Source organism: Aulonocara stuartgranti (genome assembly GCF_965226115.1).
Source record: "Aulonocara stuartgranti genome assembly, chromosome: 12".
NCBI lineage: Eukaryota > Metazoa > Chordata > Actinopteri > Cichliformes > Cichlidae > Aulonocara > Aulonocara stuartgranti.
This window is the reverse complement of record NC_138948.1, coordinates 860001-880000: the sequence shown is the minus strand read 5'-3', so window position 1 is coordinate 880000 and position 20000 is coordinate 860001. Positions and strand designations below refer to the sequence as shown.

The 20000-nt window shown below is 43.7% G+C and overlaps 2 protein-coding genes across 2 annotated transcripts in view; both read left to right on the top strand.

The window, feature by feature from the left end:
* The window catches only part of LOC309718804 (uncharacterized protein), a gene marked incomplete at its 3' end in the record, with an annotated part of 77925 nt that overhangs the window by 41835 nt on the left and 16090 nt on the right, over positions 1-20000 (top strand). The window lies entirely within an intron of this gene.
* LOC309718721 (uncharacterized protein) lies at positions 2450-3942 on the top strand. Its single transcript, XM_082554234.1, has 3 exons — positions 2450-2598; positions 2687-2763; positions 3015-3942. Exons 1-3 carry the CDS (start codon positions 2473-2475, stop codon positions 3781-3783), a joined length of 972 nt encoding a protein of 323 aa, XP_082410360.1. The 5' UTR covers positions 2450-2472; the 3' UTR covers positions 3784-3942.

Sequence of the window (20000 nt, the reverse complement as noted above, 5' to 3'; positions counted from 1 at the left end):
TCCTCCACTGATGTGAGGAACATTGAGTTAGGGTTCCTATCAATCAGGTTTTCACTACAGTCTACTGATGGCAGTGACTCAGGAATTTGTTCTGCCAGTTTTGGTCCAATATTTACAAAATAATGATTAAAGCTGTTGACCTTATCAGCAGTGTTTTCCATAATATTGCCATTATCGATAAAGTATTGTGGATAACTTTGTTGTCCAGAATTATTTTTAATGATACCGTTTAAAACATCCCATATTCCTTTCATATTATGTTTATTGTTGTTCAATATTTTACTATAATACTCCTTTCTACATACACGTATAATATTGGTCAACTTATTTTTGTATTTTTTATATTTATTTTCAGCTTCTTTTGTTCTTTGTTTTAGGTATTCCCTATAGAGTGTATTTTTCTTTTTACATGCATTTTGTAAACCCTTAGTGAGCCATGGTCTATCTGAATATTTGTGCTTTCTGTTGTATTTTATTGTTGGACAGTTTTTATCGTACAACTCCATGAATATTCTTAAAAATATGCCATATGCAATATCAATATCAGCTTCTTTGTACACATTGTCCCAGTCCTGATTTAATAGATCGTTCTTAAATGCAGTCATAGTTTCTTCTGTCCTTACACGTCTGTATCTCAGTTGTTCTTCATGCTGATTTTTCTTATAATTAGTGTCATAAACTGCAAAAACTGGTAGGTGATCACTGATGTCATTAATTAATATTCCGCTCACAATGTTGTTTTCCATATTGTTAGTGAAAATATTGTCAAGTAAGGTGGCACAATGTGGTGTAATTCTGCTAGGCCTGGTTATTTTAGGATGTAAACTCAAACTGTACATAGTGTTTAGGAATTCGTCGCTCATTTTATGCTTTTTTGGATTCAACAGGTCAATATTAAAATCACCACAGATAAACATAACTTTTTGATTTGTTTTAGAGAATATTTCCTCTATGAAGTCATTAAATACTTGAATACTAGAGCCAGGTGTTCTATATATACAGCTAATTATTACATTTTTTTCTTTTTCCTTATAAATTTCAATTGTTATACATTCTAGTAAATTATCAATTACAGTTGTCATACTTTCTACCACCTTGTAGTTTAGGTTTTTATCCACATACACAGCTACTCCCCCTCCACTCTTGTTCCTTCTATTTACAAAATTCACTTCATATCCCTCCAGTCCAAAGTCCATTCCTTTCTCCGCATTGATCCATGTTTCAGAAATGGCAATAATTCCAAATGGATTTGTCAACTCATTTAGATATTCCTTTATATTGTTGAAGTTGGCATACAGACTTCTGCTATTAAAATGGATTATTGATAATTTATTTTCCGTGTTGATGGTGTGCTTAAACTGTTCATCAGTGAAGTAGCAGCAGTTACAGCTGATGTTGTAGAAGAAATTATTTTCCGGGTCTATATCCTTTTCTAAGTCTAGAACATTATGGTCTGTGTATCGAAATGTTCTCAGTTCCAGATTATCATAAAGAGAATTCCAATGAGTCATGTTGATATTGTTGCCGGATGCAGATGAAGTTCTTTTGGACTGTGCCATGTGTCGTGTCGTGTGTCACGTCACATGTGTATTCATACCTCCAGAGTAAGTTGACCTCAGTATTTGTCCAGCTCTTCCATATTTCTGATGACCAACACTTTGGCTTGTTCCGGTGTTCCATTGAGTTTAATGAATACTTTGCAGTTGGTGGTCCATGTATTTTGAATTTTTCCCTGTTTCTTCAAGTAACGTGCTTTCCTGGCAATGTCCGCATTTCTTTTTATCAGATGTTCGTTCATGAAGACATCGGATCCTTTCAGTTTCCTTCCTTGTTTTAACAGTGCTGTTTTCTGTTTTCTGTTTGCAAATCTCACAATGATGGCTGGTTTGTTACTGTCATTTTTTCGGGGTAGAGGGTGGCAAGCCTCAATGTTGTTATAATCCACTTCCACACCTTTGGACCGTAGAAAGGTAACCACTTGATGCTCTGTGGAGTTGACATCTTCCTCTCCTGGCCCTCCTACATTGTCAGTGGCGACCGCCCGGGCGTATGACCGGGGTTTGATGCGAAGCCCCGTGATGATAACATCGTTCATCCGGGTGTACTGCTCCAAATCCACCACTCTGTTCTCCAGGTACGCCAGCCGCCGATCCTTCTCGGCGTTCTGGATGCGGAGAGCCTTAACTTCCTCGACCAGGTCCAGGATGGCTTTCTGCTGCAGTTTGACAGTAGAAATCTCCTCTGTCATAAACTCCAGCGACTTCTTAATATCGTCTCCTTCCTCGGCTGACAGAACTTTTTTCGGGCCCATGCTGAGAGACGCTCTCGTAGCTTTGCCGTGACGACCGGCTAGCTACTTCCCAGAATCCTGTTACATTTTTAATTTTCGTTCTTTCTTCTTAGATTAAGCTTCTGGATTCGTCGCCGGTGATACTGACACACAGCCAGTGCTCCTGTGTGGCAGGCGCTGTTATGTGCAATCACACAGTGGCATTGCTCTTCCAAACAGCACACTACTCACAACTCAGAGTGCCGGTTGTCCCCCCTGTGCATAGCTGCACGGAATCTGAACAGCAATGGCACAAGCCACGGACAGTGGTAATTTAAATGAGGTTAAAGTTGTTGAATTAGTCCATGTTTACATATGAACAGCAACACCATCCATAGTAAATGCGTCTTCTGTTAGGGTGTGAGGCCAGGACCCATCAACTCCATGATCTTCACTGAGCCGGTACCAAATAGGATGGCCCAGACTGGAGTACGGTAATTAGATTTTAAAATTTGGTTTCATGTGTTACAAATGCACGTTGCTATTTATTCATACATACATGTGTCAGAATAGGTATTAATTTACATACATTACACTTTCTGAAGACGGCTAACTCAGTCATGTACATATACATCCCAGTCTCTAACTTATGCACCACTGTTTTACACCTTTTAGTTTTTAGTTTAGTTGTTGTTCAGTATAACAACCTTCTTCCTTACATTATTGTCATTGATGTTTTCTTTAGGAGTGGCTTCTACAGAGGCATGGTGGGTCCGTTACCAGATCCCTGCTTGTTCAGAATAACGGAGGCATATGCAAAATTTAATATTGAGGACAGGCCACTTGTGACCACAATGAACATGAGACCTGACAAGCCCCTTGTGGAAAGTGCCTTTGGGCTGGTGCAGGAGGGCAGTGTTCTGTCATATCAGCAGCCGGTTTTGACAACCCGGTACATCACACTACACCGCGATGCACCACCAACACCGCACTTGCCTCTGGAGGGGTATGACATCTTGCCATCAGATTGTGTGTTTGTGTGCTCAGAAGAAGAGCTTCTGCATCTGAAAAGCTTGTCTGTAACTCTGGAAATGGCTCACAAAATAGAGGAAGCTACACGTGAGCAAAGCTCTTCGTCTGAGTGGCATCAGCTCCGCAGGCCCAGAGTGACTGCCTCTAGGTTTCGGGAGGTGTGTCACGTCAGAGGCCAGAGCTCGGCCGAGTCACTAGCAGAGCGTATATTGAAGGGAACAAGGCAGACAGCAGACATGAGGAGAGGAACTGAGATGGAGCCTGCAATAGCAGCAGAGTATAGTAGGCTAATGAATGTTAACTACTCACCCTGTGGTCTGGTCATTCACCCCATTGCCCCCTGGCTTGCTGCATCTCCTGATGGTGTTGTTTTTGACCCCAATGAATACCCCCAGTTTGGCTTCGTGAATTCAAATGTCCCAATGTACAAAACTTTATTGACTGCAAATATGTGCAGATGGAATGTGGTACCCCTAAACTAAAAAAGAGCCACGCATATTACTGGCAGGTGCAAGGACAACTGCTCATCAGTGGGATGCAGTGGTGTGACTTTGTTGTGTGGGCACAAGAGGACTACCTAGTGCAAAGAATATACATGGATATAGATGTGCACAATGCAATCAGAGAAAAGGCCGACTATTTCTTTTTTTACATATATATGCCAAGATACCTGTGTTTGAAAAAAAATGAACAGTGAGAACAGCAAACAGAAAACAGATCCTTCAGGCTGGAACAAAATAACTGAGGTTTTATTTGCAAAGTATTTCATGACTTCTTTTGTTGTTACTTTTATGTGAAATCAATAAACTGTTATTTAAGCAATGGCATCAATTTCATTTTTTAAAAACACACATTGAAACATTGAATTTGAACTTATTTACATGGTATTTAAAACTCCATGCCTAGCATACTGATATACATTTAGACAGTAACTCAACTGAGGGAAGAAAATGATTAATTATATTTTGGATGTTAAAGCACAGGGTCACTTATGAAAACAATTCAGTGATTTACTTTATAATTTTGATAAACAATTGCTGAATCTGAATAGTAAGATAGTAGTATAATTAAACAGTAATCAAGTGTTGTCAGCTGAGAAGGAAGAAATGCAACTGTAGTGGCCTCAGCTGCAGGTCGTTTCCGTCTTGTCTCACTATTTTTTAAACTAATGCTGTGTTCTGGTCATTTGACAGCATACATGCTGCAAACAGCTGGTTGATATTGTAAACATGTGACATGCTAATGATGCTATCAAAAAGTTTGTGTTTTATGCAGTGTTGGGTAAGTTACTTTAAATTAGTAACTTAGTTACATTACTAGTTTCTTCTATCAAAAGTAACTCAGTTACTTCAGGTTACTCGTTACTTTCAAAGTAACTAGTTACTAGGGAAAGTAACTTTGGTTTTACTCAGAATTCTCTTGTTAATGTGTTTCTTCCATAACTTTGCAGTCTTCTAGCTTGCTTACTTGCCACAGTGCACTGTGCCACCTACCAATAGAAAGGAAAAGATAATGTGCATATTTCCACGAGAGAAATCCCACGCCTGGACCGTCATTGACTGCTGCCATGATTCTAGCCTACGTCACAGAGTCATGTGCGCTTTTTACATCCAACACAAAAACTGCAGTCGTGGTGCTTTGATTGCACTCAGAACTCGGAAATTCTGCCTTCTGAATAGGAAGATGTAGGTAACAGCAGACTGCAGATGAGCTGCATACAGGGCTGGACTGGGACAGAAAAATTGGCCCGGGCATTTTGACTATAGACCGGCCGCCATTATAGGAAAAATCATAAAGCCTTTGAATGAAAACAAACACTGTTGTGACAGTGATGTACACTGTTCTGATGGTATATATGCATCAATCTATCAATCGTTTGTTGTAAGATTCAGATAATTATTTATTAAAAGCGAGACATTTTAAATGAGAATAAGAAAGAAAAGTATTTCTTTGTGCCCCCCTCTCCCTGTTAATGCCCTACCTGCCCCCCTGGCAACACTTTGCTAGACCCGCCCCTGCACAATTACCAGCTGTCAGCTACTTAGAAAAGGATCCTGGTGTTATTTGTCTCTCAGAAACAGTTCATAACTTCAACTCATTCATGTCACCTAAAAGGTAAACCTGTTTCTCCATCACAGCTCTGATGATTCAGTAAGGACATCTCCTGGTTTCATCTTCATGTTTCCCTCTCACCACATATCCAAACCATCCTGACCAGCAGCTTTACAGCTGTGGCTCCAGCAAACATCAGCTGATAGTAGAAATTAATATTAAATAAATTCTAACAACAGCTGATCGAGCTTAAACGTGCTGCTGTTGTTTAGCGCGACATCCGCTGGTTTCCTCTTTCTGGCGCAAAGTGAGCGATAAACAAACAAGAGAGAAAAGCCGATCAGCTGATCATTGATCAAATCAAATCAAATCAAATCACTTTTATTGTCACATCACATGTGCAGGCACACTGGCACAGCACATGCGAGTGAAATTCTTGTGTGCGAGCCCCACAAGCAACAGAGATGTGCAAACACAACAACACAAACGAGCAAAATACAAGAATGGCCAACCTGAAACTAATAAATATATGTATAATATATAATAGTGTATGCATTTCTGGATGTGTATACTAAATATTTTCCTACGTGTGTGTGTGTGTGTGTGTGTGTGTGTGTGTGTGTGTGTGTGTGTGTGTATACACATTTTTACAAATTAAATAGTAAAAAAAAATAAAATAAATAATAATAATAATAATAATAATAAAATATATAAAATATACAGAGTTGAATATGTGCAAAACAGTGGCATTTATATACAGTGTGGAGTGCATAATGTTGAAGTTCCAGTAGTGAAGCTGAGGTGTCTATGACGTGTTCATCAGTCTGATGGCCTGATGGAAGAAGCTGTCTCTCAGTCTGCTGGTACGGGACCGGATGCTGCAGAACCTCCTTCCTGATGGAAGCAGTCTGAACAGTTTATGGCTGGGGTGACTGGAGTCCTTGATGATCCTCCCCGCTTTCCTCAGGCACCGCTTCCTGTAGATGTCTTGGAGGGAGGGAAGCTCACCTCCAATTATCCGTTCAGAGCACCGCACTACTCGCTGGAGAGCTTTGCAGTTGTAGGCGGTGCTGTTGCCATACCAGGTGGTGATGCATCCAGTGAGGATGCTCTCAATGGCACAGTGATAGAAGGTCCTGAGGATGCGGGGGCTCATGCCGAATCTTTTCAGTCTCCTGAGAAAGAAGAGGCGCTGCTGCGCCTTCTTCACTGTTTTGTTTGTGTGTACTGACCACGTAAGATCCTCAGCCAGATGTACTCCAAGGAACCGGAAGCTGCTCACTCTCTCCACAGCAGCGCCGTTGATGGTGATGGGGGTGTGTACTTCTCTGCACCTCCGGAAGTCCACTATCAACTCCTTTGTCTTTGCGACGTTCAGGGTGAGATGGTTGTCTTGACACCAGTGGGTCAGGGCGCTGACCTCCTCCCTGTAAGCCATCTCATCACCGTTGGTGATAAGACCCACCACTGTAGTGTCGTCCGCAAACTTCACAATGATGTTGGAGTTGTTAGTGGCTGTGCAGTCGTAGGTGTAGAGTGAGTACAGGAGAGGGCTCAGTACACACCCCTGTGGAGCACCAGTGTTCAGTGTGATGGGGGATGAGGTGATGCTGCCCAGTCTGACCACCTGGCATCTGTCAGACAGGAAGCTAAGGATCCAGCTGCAGAGGGAGCTGCTCAGTCCTAGATCCTGCAGTTTCCTGTCCAGCTTCGAGGGAACGATGGTATTGAATGCTGAGCTGTAATCTACAAACAGCATTCTCACATACGTGTCTCTCTTCTCCAGGTGTGACAGGGCAGTGTGTAGTGTCAGGGCTATGGCATCATCAGTGGACCTGTTGTGGCGGTATGCGAACTGTAGAGGGTCCAGTGAGTCGGGTAGTGCAGAGCAGATGAAGTCCCTGACCAGCTTCTCGAAGCATTTGCTTACGATGGGGGTCAGGGCTACAGGTCGCCAGTCGTTCAATGAGGAGATGGTGGAGGATTTGGGTACAGGGACGATGGTGGCCATTTTGAAGCAGGCTGGGACTACAGACAGAGAGAGGGAAAGGTTGAAGATGTGCGTGAACACTCCAGCCAGCTGAGCCGCGCATGACTTGAGGACGCGGCCGGGAATCCCGTCCGGACCAGTAGCTTTGCGCGCGTTCACCTTCCTGAAGCACTTCCGCACATCCTCCTCAGACACAGTGTGCGCACTGACGTCATCCGCGGTGCGCACACTGTCCGGTCTCATGGTGTTCGCTGTGTCGAATCTAGCGTAGAATACGTTTAGATCCTCACACAGAGAGGCCGTGGTCTGCGGTGTGCTGGTTTTCCCTCTAAAGTCTGTGATCGTGTTTAGTCCCTGCCACATACTCCGAGGGTTGTCAAACTGTTGCTCCACCCTGTCCCTGTACTCACGTTTGGCTGCTTTGATCGTCTTCCGGAGTTGGTAATGTGCGTGTTTGTAGTCCGATGTGTTCGCGGAGGCAAAGGCGGTGCTCCGTGCCGCCAGTGCCGCGCGAACATCTCCGTTAATCCAGGGTTTTTGATTTGGGAAGGATTTGACTGTTCTGGATGGGACGACATCTTCCACGCATTTCCTGATAAATCCACAGACTGAGTCTGTGTATTCATCAATGTCTCTGGCGGCCACGTGAAACATTTCCCAGTCCGCGTGATCAAAACAGTCCCGCAGCGCAGACTCCGATTGGTCCGTCCAACAGTGCACCGCCCTCCGGGTTGGAGCTTCCTGTTTCAGCTTCTGCCTGTAGGCGGGCAGGAGCAGGATGGAGCAGTGATCTGATTGGCCGAATGGGGCGCGGGGGAGGGCTTTGTACGCATCCCGGAAAGAGGTGTAGCAGTGGTCAAGTAGCCGGTTTCCACGCGTGTTAAAAAGGATGTGTTGATGGAGTTTGGGTGAGACTTTCTTCAGGTTTCCCTTATTAAAGTCTCCGGCTGTGATAAACGCTGCCTCTGGGTGTGCGGTTTCCTCGCTGCTGATCGCGCTGTACAGTTCCCTGAGTGCTCAGTCAGTGTCGGCTTGTGGGGGAATGTAAACAGCCGTAATAATCACTGCTGTAAATTCCCTCGGTAGCCAGAATGGCCGGCACTTAATCATCAGGTACTCCAGGTCCGGTGAGCAGAAGGATTTGACCGGGTGCACATTCGCATAATCACACCAGCTGTTGTTGATCATGAAACATACACCACCGCCTCTGCTTTTCCCAGTAAGATCCTGTGACCTGTCCGCGCGGTGCACAGAGAACCCCGGCAGTTGTATTGCGGAGTCCGGTACCTTGTCCGATAGCCAGGTTTCTGTGAGGCAGATCACGCAGCAGTCCCGCATCTCTCGCTGGAATGAGATCCGTGCCCGAAGCTCGCACAGCTTGTTCTCCAGAGACTGCATATTAGCCAGTAATAAACTGGGTAACGGTGGTCTGTTAGTGCGCCGTCTCAGTCGAACCAGAACGCCAGATCTTCTCCCTCTGCGTCGGCGTTTGCGGCCTCCAGGGCCAGAGAACAAAGGCGTCTCAGGTGAGATGAATGGGGGGTCTGCAAACGGAGCGTCCGTGTTGCAAAACTTGAACTCCGGAAAGTTATAAGAAAGACCGTCTTTTATGTCCAGTAAGGTTTGTCGGTCGTACACAAGGAGACAAGTGCTGCTCGTGAAAAAATAAAGGAAAAGTAAAATTAAACACAGAAGAAAGCCGTTGCTTGGGGGAGCTCGCGACGAGGCTGCCATACTAGGCGCCATCTTTAGAAACAGACCTTTACCTTTACCTGGATGATTGAGGACTAACCATTTGTACATTTATGTGAGTGCATTATTCATGTGAAAGTGTGTAGCGTAGTTATTTTCAATAACTTTGGGGCTGTTTAGCATCTCTTTAAAGACAAAATCCTTTTAAGTGTTTTTGTGCTTTTTTCTCTTCGTGATTCGTGATCAGATTGCGACGGTTTCCTCCTTTATCTTCCACAAATGTACGCCGCCATGTTCCGTCAGTACAGCCGAGTGTGGGGACCGTTATCCGCCAGGGTTAGCCTTTGTTTTGGCGCTCCAGTCGCGGCTCGGAGCAAGCTGTCCCCCCGCTGCTGTTTGAAGAAGTTTCGTGATTGAAGTAGAAACGGGAGAGGGAGGGGGGAGAATGAGAGAAGAAGAGGCAGCTGTGCAGCGTAAACACAGAATAACTCCAGCTTTGTGCCTTTTTCATTGTAGCTGAATTACGGGACAAACTGTTCCTTTTCACTTCAATAAGAAACGCGTAATATTTTCTCTGAATACCAGACGGGACGGTTGGCAACTCTAATAACTTATGAACAAAATAAAGTGCAACTTCATTAACTTCATAGCACCACCCAGCTGTATAGAAACTCCGTCATGCTAGCTAGCACGCAGTACGGAAAAAGTCAGAATAACGAAAATAAACTCCACCTAAACTTGGTTCATATCTGACCCAGAGAGACTGCAGGTCATAACTTCTTACCTGAAGTTCAGTTCACCACCTCGGGTCTCTCCTCCTGCCTCCCCTTTCTCTCATCCACCTGCTGGCCTCCACCACTTGCTAATGTTACTGAATCTGTGGAAGCTCCGCGATGCCACCACACGAAGTAATGAATAACGAGCCTATCTAAATCCCAGTAACGAGTAACGCGTTCCTGGTTTTGGCATAATAACTAGTTACCGTGGTCGTTACCACATTAATAACGTAGTTACTGTAACGCGTTACTTAATAACGCGTTAGTCCCAACACTGGTTTTATCCTCCTAATGACTCGCTCCACATGCACCCTGAGTCTGGCTGTGGCCTGCGTCTCCTTAACCTGGTATGCTGGCATCTGCTTCTGCTTAGATAGAAAAGGTGGGCAGTACACTTTGCGTTTACAACAATCAGTGATTAGGAAGCCCTTATCTACCATCACTGCCATGTCTTCACTCAACTTCTCAGCAATGCCTGATTGTTTGAATAGCTCCTTGTCACTAACCTGACCAGCATACAGATCAGAGATGAATGTCACTGGACCATGTGGAGCTATGCCAACCAGGGCTTTCATCGTACAGTGGGATTTGTATGAAGAGTACATTTCACTTTGGAGAAGTGGTGAGGATGGTGTCTGACACCTCAGCTCTGTGCAGTCAAGGATCATCTGCGTGTCTGAGAAATCTTTGAATTCCTCAGAGAGGTAAGCTTGCACTTCTGCACGTGTAAGCCAGATGCACTGAGGCCCCAGTGCAGTGGCAAGAACATTTGTCCATGCTGAAATAAGCAGAGATGGGCAGTAACGCGTTACTGTAATCTGATTACTTTTTTCAAGTAACGAGTAAAGTAAGGGATTACTATTGCAAAAACGGTAATTAGATTACCATTACTTTCCCCTAGGAACGCTGCGTTACTGCGTTACTAAAACCAGGATTTTTTTTGCGAGAGTGTCTCATGACAGGGACGTAAGCGAGTGCGACGTTAGTGACAACAGCTGTGTGCAGATCAACAATGGATCATATATCGAGTGCAGAGAGAGTATGAGCGTGCAGCGTTTAAAGCGTGGAAGTACTGACCTTACTTTGAGTTTGATTTCATAAAAAGTGACAAAAACATTAGTGTCCGCTGTGCGTGGGAAGAAAACTTCTTTTTACAGCGAAAAAACCCCTAAACTTCCAACAAGCACCGAGTAGCTACGACGTAATGGGAAACTCACAGAGAAACTCGCGGATTCTTCCACTGACCGCGGCACACCTGCACCAGGGTAACCCTCCGCCTACCCCACTCCTGCTTTACAGGTGAAAATAGAGCAACAGGACCGCTGAGTCTTTGACTTTATTTATTTTCTGCCGTGTTTTACTTGCATCTATTTGAAAGACTGAGTGTAAACACACAAAATATTTTATTTTATGAGCTGGAATGTGCAGAAAATAGGTTTAAATGTTAAACTAATTTCTTCCAGTCAGAGAATGTTGCAGATAATTAAATTTTTGCTTGATGCATAAAGTTAAAAGATTAAAACTAATAAAACAAGTTTTAAAAAGAGACTTTTCCATTTGATTACATTTTGTATGATGGATTATGCAGAAAAAGTAGAATTGGGCTGAAAGATCTATCGCTTTATCACCTCTTCAGGTTGTAAATCGTGTTTTTAAAAAGTAACTAAGTAACTAAGTAATTAATTACTTTTGAAAATAAGTAATCAGTAAAGTAACGGGATTACTTTTTTTGGGAAGTAATCAGTAATTAGTTACTGATTACTTTTTCAAGTAACTTGACCAACACTGGAGTGGTCAATAAGTGGCAAAGTGTCTGCTGCAGACCTGAGAGGTAATCGTGAAATGATCCCGGCGTATGTTTACCAGCCACTGTCTTAGTATACCGTTAAATTTGGCTGAAGCCGAACAAAGTGGGACACAGCAATGCTCAGAGTATTTCTTCTCCTGTTTTTGAAAATGTTCTGTTTTAAATACTTTCCTTTTTATACTCATTCTGAAGTTACATTAGCATAGCTACCAAGAGATAAACAAACATACCGGAAATGCCCAAGTGGCAGTATTTGGAAACGGAAATACGTCACAAGCCCTAGTGCAGAGAGGTCTGTTAACACATAGTGAGTGAAGCAGAAACACCCAGTGCATCATGGGAATCCCCCGGCAGCCTACACCTATTGCAGCATAACTAAGGGAGGATTCAGGGTCACCTGGTCCAGCCCTAACTATATGCTTTAGCAAAAAGGAAAGTTTGAAGCCTGATCTTGAAAGTAGAGATAGTGTCTGTCTCCTGAATCCAAACTGGAAGCTGGTTCCACAGAAGAGGGGCCTGAAAACTGAAGGCTCTGCCTCCCATTCTACTTTTAAATACTCTAGGAACAACAAGTAGGCCTGCAGAGCGAGAGCCAAGTGCTCTAATAGGGTGATATGGTACTACAAGGTCATCAAGATAAGATGGGGCCTGATTATTTAAGACCTTGTATGTGAGGAGCAGGATTTTGAATTCTGGATTTAACAGGAAGCCAAAACAGGAGAAATCTGCTCTCTCTTTCTAGTCCCTGTCAGGACTCTTGCTGCAGCATTTTGGATCAGCTGAAGGCTTTTCAGGGAGTTTTTAGGACTTCCTGATAATAATGAATTACAGTCGTCCAGCCTGGAAGTAATAAATGCATGAACTAGTTTTTCAGCGTCACTCTGAGACAGGATATTTCTAACTTTAGAGATGTTGCACAAATGGAAGAACGCAGTCTTACATATTTGTTTAATATGTGCATTGAAGGACATGTCCTGGTCAAAAATGACTCCAAGGTTCCTCACAGCGTTACTGGAGGCCAAGGTAATGCCATCCAGAGTAAGAATCTGCTTAGATACCATATTTCTAAGCTTTTCAGGGCCGAGTACAATAACCTCCGTTTGATCTGAATTAAGAAGCAGAAAGTTAGCGGCCATCCAGGTCTTTATGTCTTTAAGACATTCCTGCAGTTTAACTCATTGGTGTGTGTTATCTGGCTTCATGGACAGATAGAGCTGGGTGTCATCTGCATAGCAGTGTAAATGTATGCTATGTCTTCTAATGATGCTGCCTAAGGGAAGCATGTATAATGTAAACAGAATTGGTCCTAGCACTGAACCCTGTGGAACTCCATAATTAACCTCAGTGTGTGAAGAGGACTCTCCATTTACATGCACAAACTGGAGTCTATTAGATAGATATGATACAAACCACTGCAGTGCAGTACCTGTAATACCTACAGCATGTTCTAATCGCTCTAATAGGATATTATGGTCGACAGTATCGAACGCTGCACTGAGGTCTAGCAGGACAAGCACAGAGATGAGTCCACTGTCAGAGGCCATAAGAAGATCATTTGTAACCTTCACTAAAGCTGTTTCTGTGCTGTGATGAGCTCTGAAACCTGACTGAAACTCTTCAAATAAGCCATTCCTCTGCAGATGATCTGTTAGCTGTTTGACAACTACTCTTTCAAGGATGTTTGATATGAAAGGAAGGTTGGAGATTGGCCTATAATTAGCTAAGACTGCTGGGTCTAGAGATGCTTTTTGAGTAAAGGTTTAACTACAGCCAGCTTGAAGGCCTGTGGTACATAGCTGATCATTAGAGATAGGTTGATCATATTTAAGATCGAAGAATTAATTACTGGCAGGACTTCTTTGAGCAGTTTTGTAGGAATGGGGTCTAAAAGACAGGTTGATGGTTTGGAGGAAGTAATTATTGAAGTTAACTCAGAAAGATCAATTAGAGAAAAAGAGTCTAACTTAACATCAATGGTACTAAGAGTAGCTGTAGATAATATTACATCTGTGGGATGATTACTGGTAATTTTTTCTCTAATGATAAAAATTTTATTTGTGAAGAAGTTCATGAAGTCATTACTAGTTAACGTTAAAGGGATGGTTGGCTCAACAGAGCTCTGACTGTTTGTCAGCCTGGCTACAGTGCTGAAGAGAAACCTGGGGTTGTTCTTATTTTCTTCAATCAGTGATGAATAGTAAGATGTTCTGGCTTTGTCGAGGGCTTTCTTATAAAGTAGCAAACTATTTCTCCAGGCTAAATGATGATCCTCTAAATTTGTGACACGCCATTTCCTCTCCAGATTACGAGTCATCTGCTTTAGGGTACGTGTTTGAGAATTATACCACGGAGTCAGGTACTTCTGATTAGAGACCTTAGTTTTCACAGGAGCTACAGTATCCAGAGTCGTACGTAGTGAGGAGGTGAAATTATTAACAAGATGATCGACCTCTGTTGGGGTAGCGTTCAGATAGCTGCTCTGCTCTGTGTTGGTACAGGGCATTGAAGATGATAACAGTGGGTGGATTATATTCTTAAACTTAGTTACAGCGCTTTCAGAAAGACATCTACTGTGATAGAGTCTACTCTCCACCGCTGTGTAATCAATTATTGTAAATGTAAATGTTATCAGGAAATAATCAGACAGCAGAGGGTTTTCAGGAAACACTGTTAAATGTTCAGGTTCGATGCCATATGTTAAAACAAGATCTAGAGTGTGATTAAAGTGGTGGGTGGGTTCTTTTACATTTTGAGAGAAGCCAATTGAGTCTAATAACAGATTAAATGCCATGTTGAGGCTGTCATTTTTAGCATCTACATGGATGTTAAAATCACCCACAATAATTATTTTATCTGAGCTCAGAACTAAATTAGATATGAAGTCTGAGAAATCAGACAGAAACTCTGTGTAAGGCCCAGGTTGTCATGGTCTCCGTGCCTGCCCGGTCGGCCCCACAAGGCTACATTTGCTGTTTCTGTTCTCTCCCTCTCTGCCTGGGCGGAGCTCACTGTGGGCTCCCGCCCTTGGCCCACACACACACCTGACAACAATCACCTGTCATCATCGGGAGCACTATTTGAGGCTGGAACACAGATCCTCTTGTCGCTGGATGAGTGTACTACTGACGTTAGTGTTCTCACAGCTCCTGTGGACTTGTGCTTCATAATTCGTGATTTGTGATTAGTTGGTGAATTTCCTTCTCTTCTGCCTCAGATCTCCCCCCCGGACCTGCGACCTCCCTGCCGTGTGAATGTGTGTGAGTGTGAGCAAAGAAGACGTGAGCGAGTGTGAGAGAGCTACCCTGTGATTCCCCGGAGTTTTGGATCCCTTCACTGTACATATATTGAACTGGCACTGTAAATAAACTACACCTTGGAGACACCTAACTGCTCTGCGTTTGAGTCCCTGTAACCAGATCGTGACACAGGTGGACGATAGATGATAACAAGTAAGACTGGTTTCTGAGTTTCACAGCTGGGGTGGACGAGGCTAAGCATCAGGCTTTCAAATGAATTAAAAGTCTGTCTGGGTCTTTGGTTGATTAATAGGCTGGTGTGAAAAATTGCTGCCACACCTCCCCCTCGGCCTGTGCTTCGAGGTTTCTGGTAGTTAGAATGACTCGGGGGTGTTGATTCATTTAAACTAACATAATCATCCTGCTGCAACCAGGTTTCTGTAAGGCAGAGTAAATCAATTTGTTGATCAATTATTAAGTCATGTACTAACAGAGACTTGGAGGAGAGAGACCTAATATTTAATAATCCACATTTCACTGTTTTACTCTTTAGTTCAGATGTGGATAAGATAAGATAAGATAAGATAAGATAACCTTTATTAGTCCCACACGTGGGAAATTTGTTTTGTCACAGCAGGAAGTGGACAGTGCAAAAGTTATGAGGCAAAAATTAGAATACAATAAGAATAAATACAGTACACAACTGTACAGAATAGAATAAAATAAAATACTATATACAGTAGAATAAAATAAAATAAATATACAATAAGATAAAAATAGAATACAAATACAAATACTATATACAACTGAGTAAAAATACAACGATGACAGAAAGGATTATTGCACTTAGTATTATGTATTGTTAGTATATACTGTATTGGGCAGGGATAGCTCAGTAGGTAAAGTGGTCGCCCCATGATCGGAAGGTCGGCGGTTCGAATCCACTTAACGGCTACCCTGAGGTACCCCTGAGCAAGGTACCGTCCCTACACACTGCTCCCCGGGCGCCTGCTTAGTGGGCTGCCCACTGCTTCACTGAGTGAATGGGTCAAATGCAGAGAAAAACAAGTAATTTCCCCATGGGGATCAATAAAGTATCCATTATTATTATTATTATTGTTCTTTCTTTGTGATTGTTTATGTTTAAGTTGTTTGTTGCTGGTTTTTAGCTTGTTTTTCGTCTTTTTGGAAGCTGACACAGTCTCTATGGAGATGGGTTTTTGGGGGGGTAGCAGGAGGAGAGAAGCTGCAGAGAGGCGTGTAAGACTGCAACTCTGCTTCCTGGTCCCAACTCTGGATAGTCATATTTTGGGGGGTTTAATAAATTTGTCCATATTTCTAGAAATGAGAGCTGCTCCATCCAAAGTGGGATGGATGCCGTCTCTCCTAACCTCTCAGAGGTTTTTCAGTATTTCAGTGTTTTTGTTGGCAGATAGCAATGATAGTGAGACACGATCACATAAGAGGAACTGTGCAGTGAAGCAACAAACCGCCTTCATGACATGAAGCTGAGCGAAATGATCACTGTGTGAATCTACAGACCAAAAAAAAAATCCTATAAATACCAGCTGATGCAGGCCTCGTCAGTTGTTATCTGCTGTTTCCTCCTCATCCTTCTCTCTCCTTCAGGTCGCCTCCTAGCTCCTCTCTCCTCCCATTTCCACCTTTTCTCCTCTCTGACTGACAGACTGACATTATGAGGCTGTTAGACACTCAGTGGGTAGAAAGTACCAGTTAATTACACACATGCACGCGCGCACGCACGCACACACACACACACACACACACACACACACACACACACACACACACACACACACACACACACAGGTAGCAGAACAAAGCCTTTTAGACAGAAATAAAACGCGGATGGAGAGAGGAGCAGCTGTGAGGAAGGAAGGAAACAGGGAGGACTTCTGGAGGTTAGGGAAAGATGGAAAAGAAAGAACAGATGAAAAATCAAATGAGACATGAAAGAACAAATAAAAAGAAAAAATATGAAAAAGTGAGAAATGAGGAAGGAAAGCAAAGACAGCGGATCTAAGAGGGGAGAGGTGGATGCAGGTCTGGAGGTGGTGTGAGAGAGAGTTCAGCATCCTGACAGCCTGATGGATGAAGCTGTCTCTCAGTCTGCTGGTTCTGGCCTCGAGGCTCTTCAGTCTCCTTCCTGATGGCAGCAAACTGAAGAAGCTGTTGGACGGATGGGTGGAGTCACCTGTGATGCAGAGAGCTTTCAGGTGAGACGGGTGCAGTAGATGTCCTGGAGGGAGGGAACAGAGGTACCCACGATCCTCTCTGCTGCTCTCACTACCCGTCGTAGCTGTTTCCAGCAGCACCCAGGAGCCACACCACACAGTGATGCAGCTGGGAGGATGCTCTCCATGGTGCCTCTGTAGAAGCTGCTCATAGTGGAGGTTGATGCTCTCGCTGTCCTCAGTTTGCAGAGGAAGTAGAGTCGCTGTTGGGCTTTGCTGACCAGGAGAGATGTGCAGGAACTTGGTGCTGCCTACCCTCCACAGCAACACCATTACTTCAATTCAATACTTTATTGTCCAACGAGGGGAAATTAGCAGCACGGAGAAAAATAAGAGTAAACCAAACAATGATAAAAAGCCACAACTGTTATTTGCCATTAAGGATACAGTTGCAGTAAGGATAAAGGAAAGCTGCAGTCTTTTGGTCTTCCTCAGTCTAAAAACGACGGCCAACAAGTCAAGCTCACTGTGAAGCTCATGGTTCAAATAGTTAACTATAAAATGATCCTTTCTCAGCACGTTTGTCAGAAATGGCCAAACGTCCTGAGTTTGACCAAAAGTCCCATCAGACCTTCAGAGTCATGTGACCAAACCAGGCAGCGATACAGGAAGTAAGAACGGTGAATATGTGATAAAGCTAAAGTCCTACCACCATCATCTTCCTCACTCACTCAGCCTGGATGCAGTGTTTGACTGGTGTGGCAAAATCACACCGTAACCAGCTGTGGTAGTGTGTGACGTGGACGTGAAGCTGAAATGATGGTTTCAGCATCTCCCAAACTCTGCAGGAAAGAGCTTCAGCAGCAGAGAGAATCGCAGCCACGACTTCCACGTGTTGGCGGCGGCTCTAAAAGCCTTCAGATGTTCTGGATCAGACGTTTGAGCCGAAAAACAGAAAAGTGTCCGACCTGACCGACTTCATACAGACAGAACACCAAACGTGATTTCATGTTTGAACAGTTACAGCAGCGAGTGATTCGTGTGGTTTTTGTCTCATTTTGCATTTAACACTAAACGATGTTGCACCTTCATCTGTGTCGGTCGCGTCTGTGAGGCGAACCAAACAAATGAAAGCACCTCCCACACAGAGCTGCTCTGAGGGGAACCTCCAAACTGCGACTGCTTTAGTCGATGTTTGGATTCAGCTGGAAGCTTTTAAATCGTTGCAGAAACAAAGAGCGAAGTTCAGCGTCTGCCATTAAAGAGAGAGAGACGCAGAGCTGCAGTGTTTGCTCTCCATTATGAAGTAAAGTGACTCTGAAGGACAACACCGCCTGCATGTGCGCTGCACCACTCACATGGTGGGGACATGCAGTCCTCATAAAGCAGAAAGCATTAATGTACAGACACAAGTCGCCCACATCTAATCCACAGCATCTGATATTAAATAAAAATACTGCAATTAAAACAAAGATGAAGCTAAAGAATCAAACAGAGCGAGGCCACGACAGATTTATCTAACAGGTGAGGGGAGGAAAGAATTAAGGAAGCAGGAAAGGCTGAAAGAAAGGAAACAAAGACACGAAAAAGAGGGGAAAGAGGCTGAGAAGGACGGAGGACAAAAATAGTCCTAAGAGTGATTTTCCTTTAGAAAGCATGACAAACATTTGATTCATGGACAAACAGGCCAAAAGTGATGTTAGCTGGTATGTCCTCACTTTAATCCAAGTCGACTAATATGTTTAAAGACAAGGAAGTGAGTTAGGAAAGGGAACATTATAATGAGATCAAAATGAAAACGGGGACATGAAGGAATCAAGGAATTAAGGAGACAAATGTAAGGAAAGGAAACAAAGTCTAAAAATAAATCCTAAAAAATAATTTTGTCAATTCAAACCTGTACGTGGAATAAAGTCCCCGCAGAGCATAGATGTAAGAATGTGTGTGTGTGTGTGTGTGTGTGTGCACTAAAAGGACCAGTGTGCTTCACAAGGCCAGCTCCTTTGACCTTGTACGTCATTGTTTGTCACTATTAATGACTTCCTCTTAATTGGACGGGATGTAGGAACAAACAAACACACACACACACACACACACACACACCTAGCTGCAGGTACATTCAAATGCAGATAAAGCAAATTAAAGTGAATTAAAAGCATGGACGAGGCTCTCAGCTCGCTCTGGCCTTGTGTCGGCAGCAGGTGGATAAATGCAGTTTTCGTCTTCATGAAGCTGCAGCACGAGTTACAGGACACACACGTGCACGCCACAGCTTTTTAAAGAAATCAAACAAACAGCAACCACAGAAAACAAGCTCCTCCTCCTTTTTCCACAAACAATTCAATTCAAATCAGTTGGATGTGGGCTAATCCACATCCCAGCAACACAAACATTCGGAAGAGTTTCAGTAGTGGCAAAATGAGACGTGTCATGGTGCTCGCACTCAGTTCAGTGCGTGTATTTCCACAGGAAAGCAACAACTCTTAATCTGGCCTCTGAGACAGCTGGGAGTCCTGAACGCTCCTGATCCACAGGCGAGGCCAGAAGGAAAACCAGAACACCAGAGACTCCCTGAGATGCTGCTGGACTCTGAGCAGTCAGACCACTAAAACCCAGCGAGCCAGAAACAGACTCAAAGAAGCGTGAAAGCTTGTCTGCGTTACCTGATCGGTTTGATCTGAGCTCGCTGTGCGAGTCTGAAGCCGGTGTCGGTTTTAAACCCGGCAGCTCGTCCTGCTGCACCTCTGACATCGCTTAGTTCTGCCTGCGGGAGCATCGACCGTCACATCTCATCATCGCCACGTCTCCTGCTTGAGAATCAATGAGACGCCTTCACGGATCAATAACAGAGCCGCTCGCACGCCAACATCATCATCCTCTCTGCGCTCCATCACGAGAATTCTCAATGTTCAAACTAAAACTTTATCAGAGTGACGCCGGGCGTCTGTCCC

What these genes read in the sequence shown, in the direction of transcription:
- LOC309718721 (XM_082554234.1), top strand. Translation starts at nt 2,473, where the DNA reads ATGTGCAATCACACAGTGGCATTGCTCTTCCAAACAGCACACTACTCA. An exon ending in GGCACAAGCCACGGACAGTG is followed by an intron (nt 2,599 to 2,686) that starts GTAATTTAAATG and finishes GTCTTCTGTTAG; the next exon opens with GGTGTGAGGCCAGGACCCAT. An exon ending in ATGGCCCAGACTGGAGTACG is followed by an intron (nt 2,764 to 3,014) that starts GTAATTAGATTT and finishes TGTTTTCTTTAG; the next exon opens with GAGTGGCTTCTACAGAGGCA.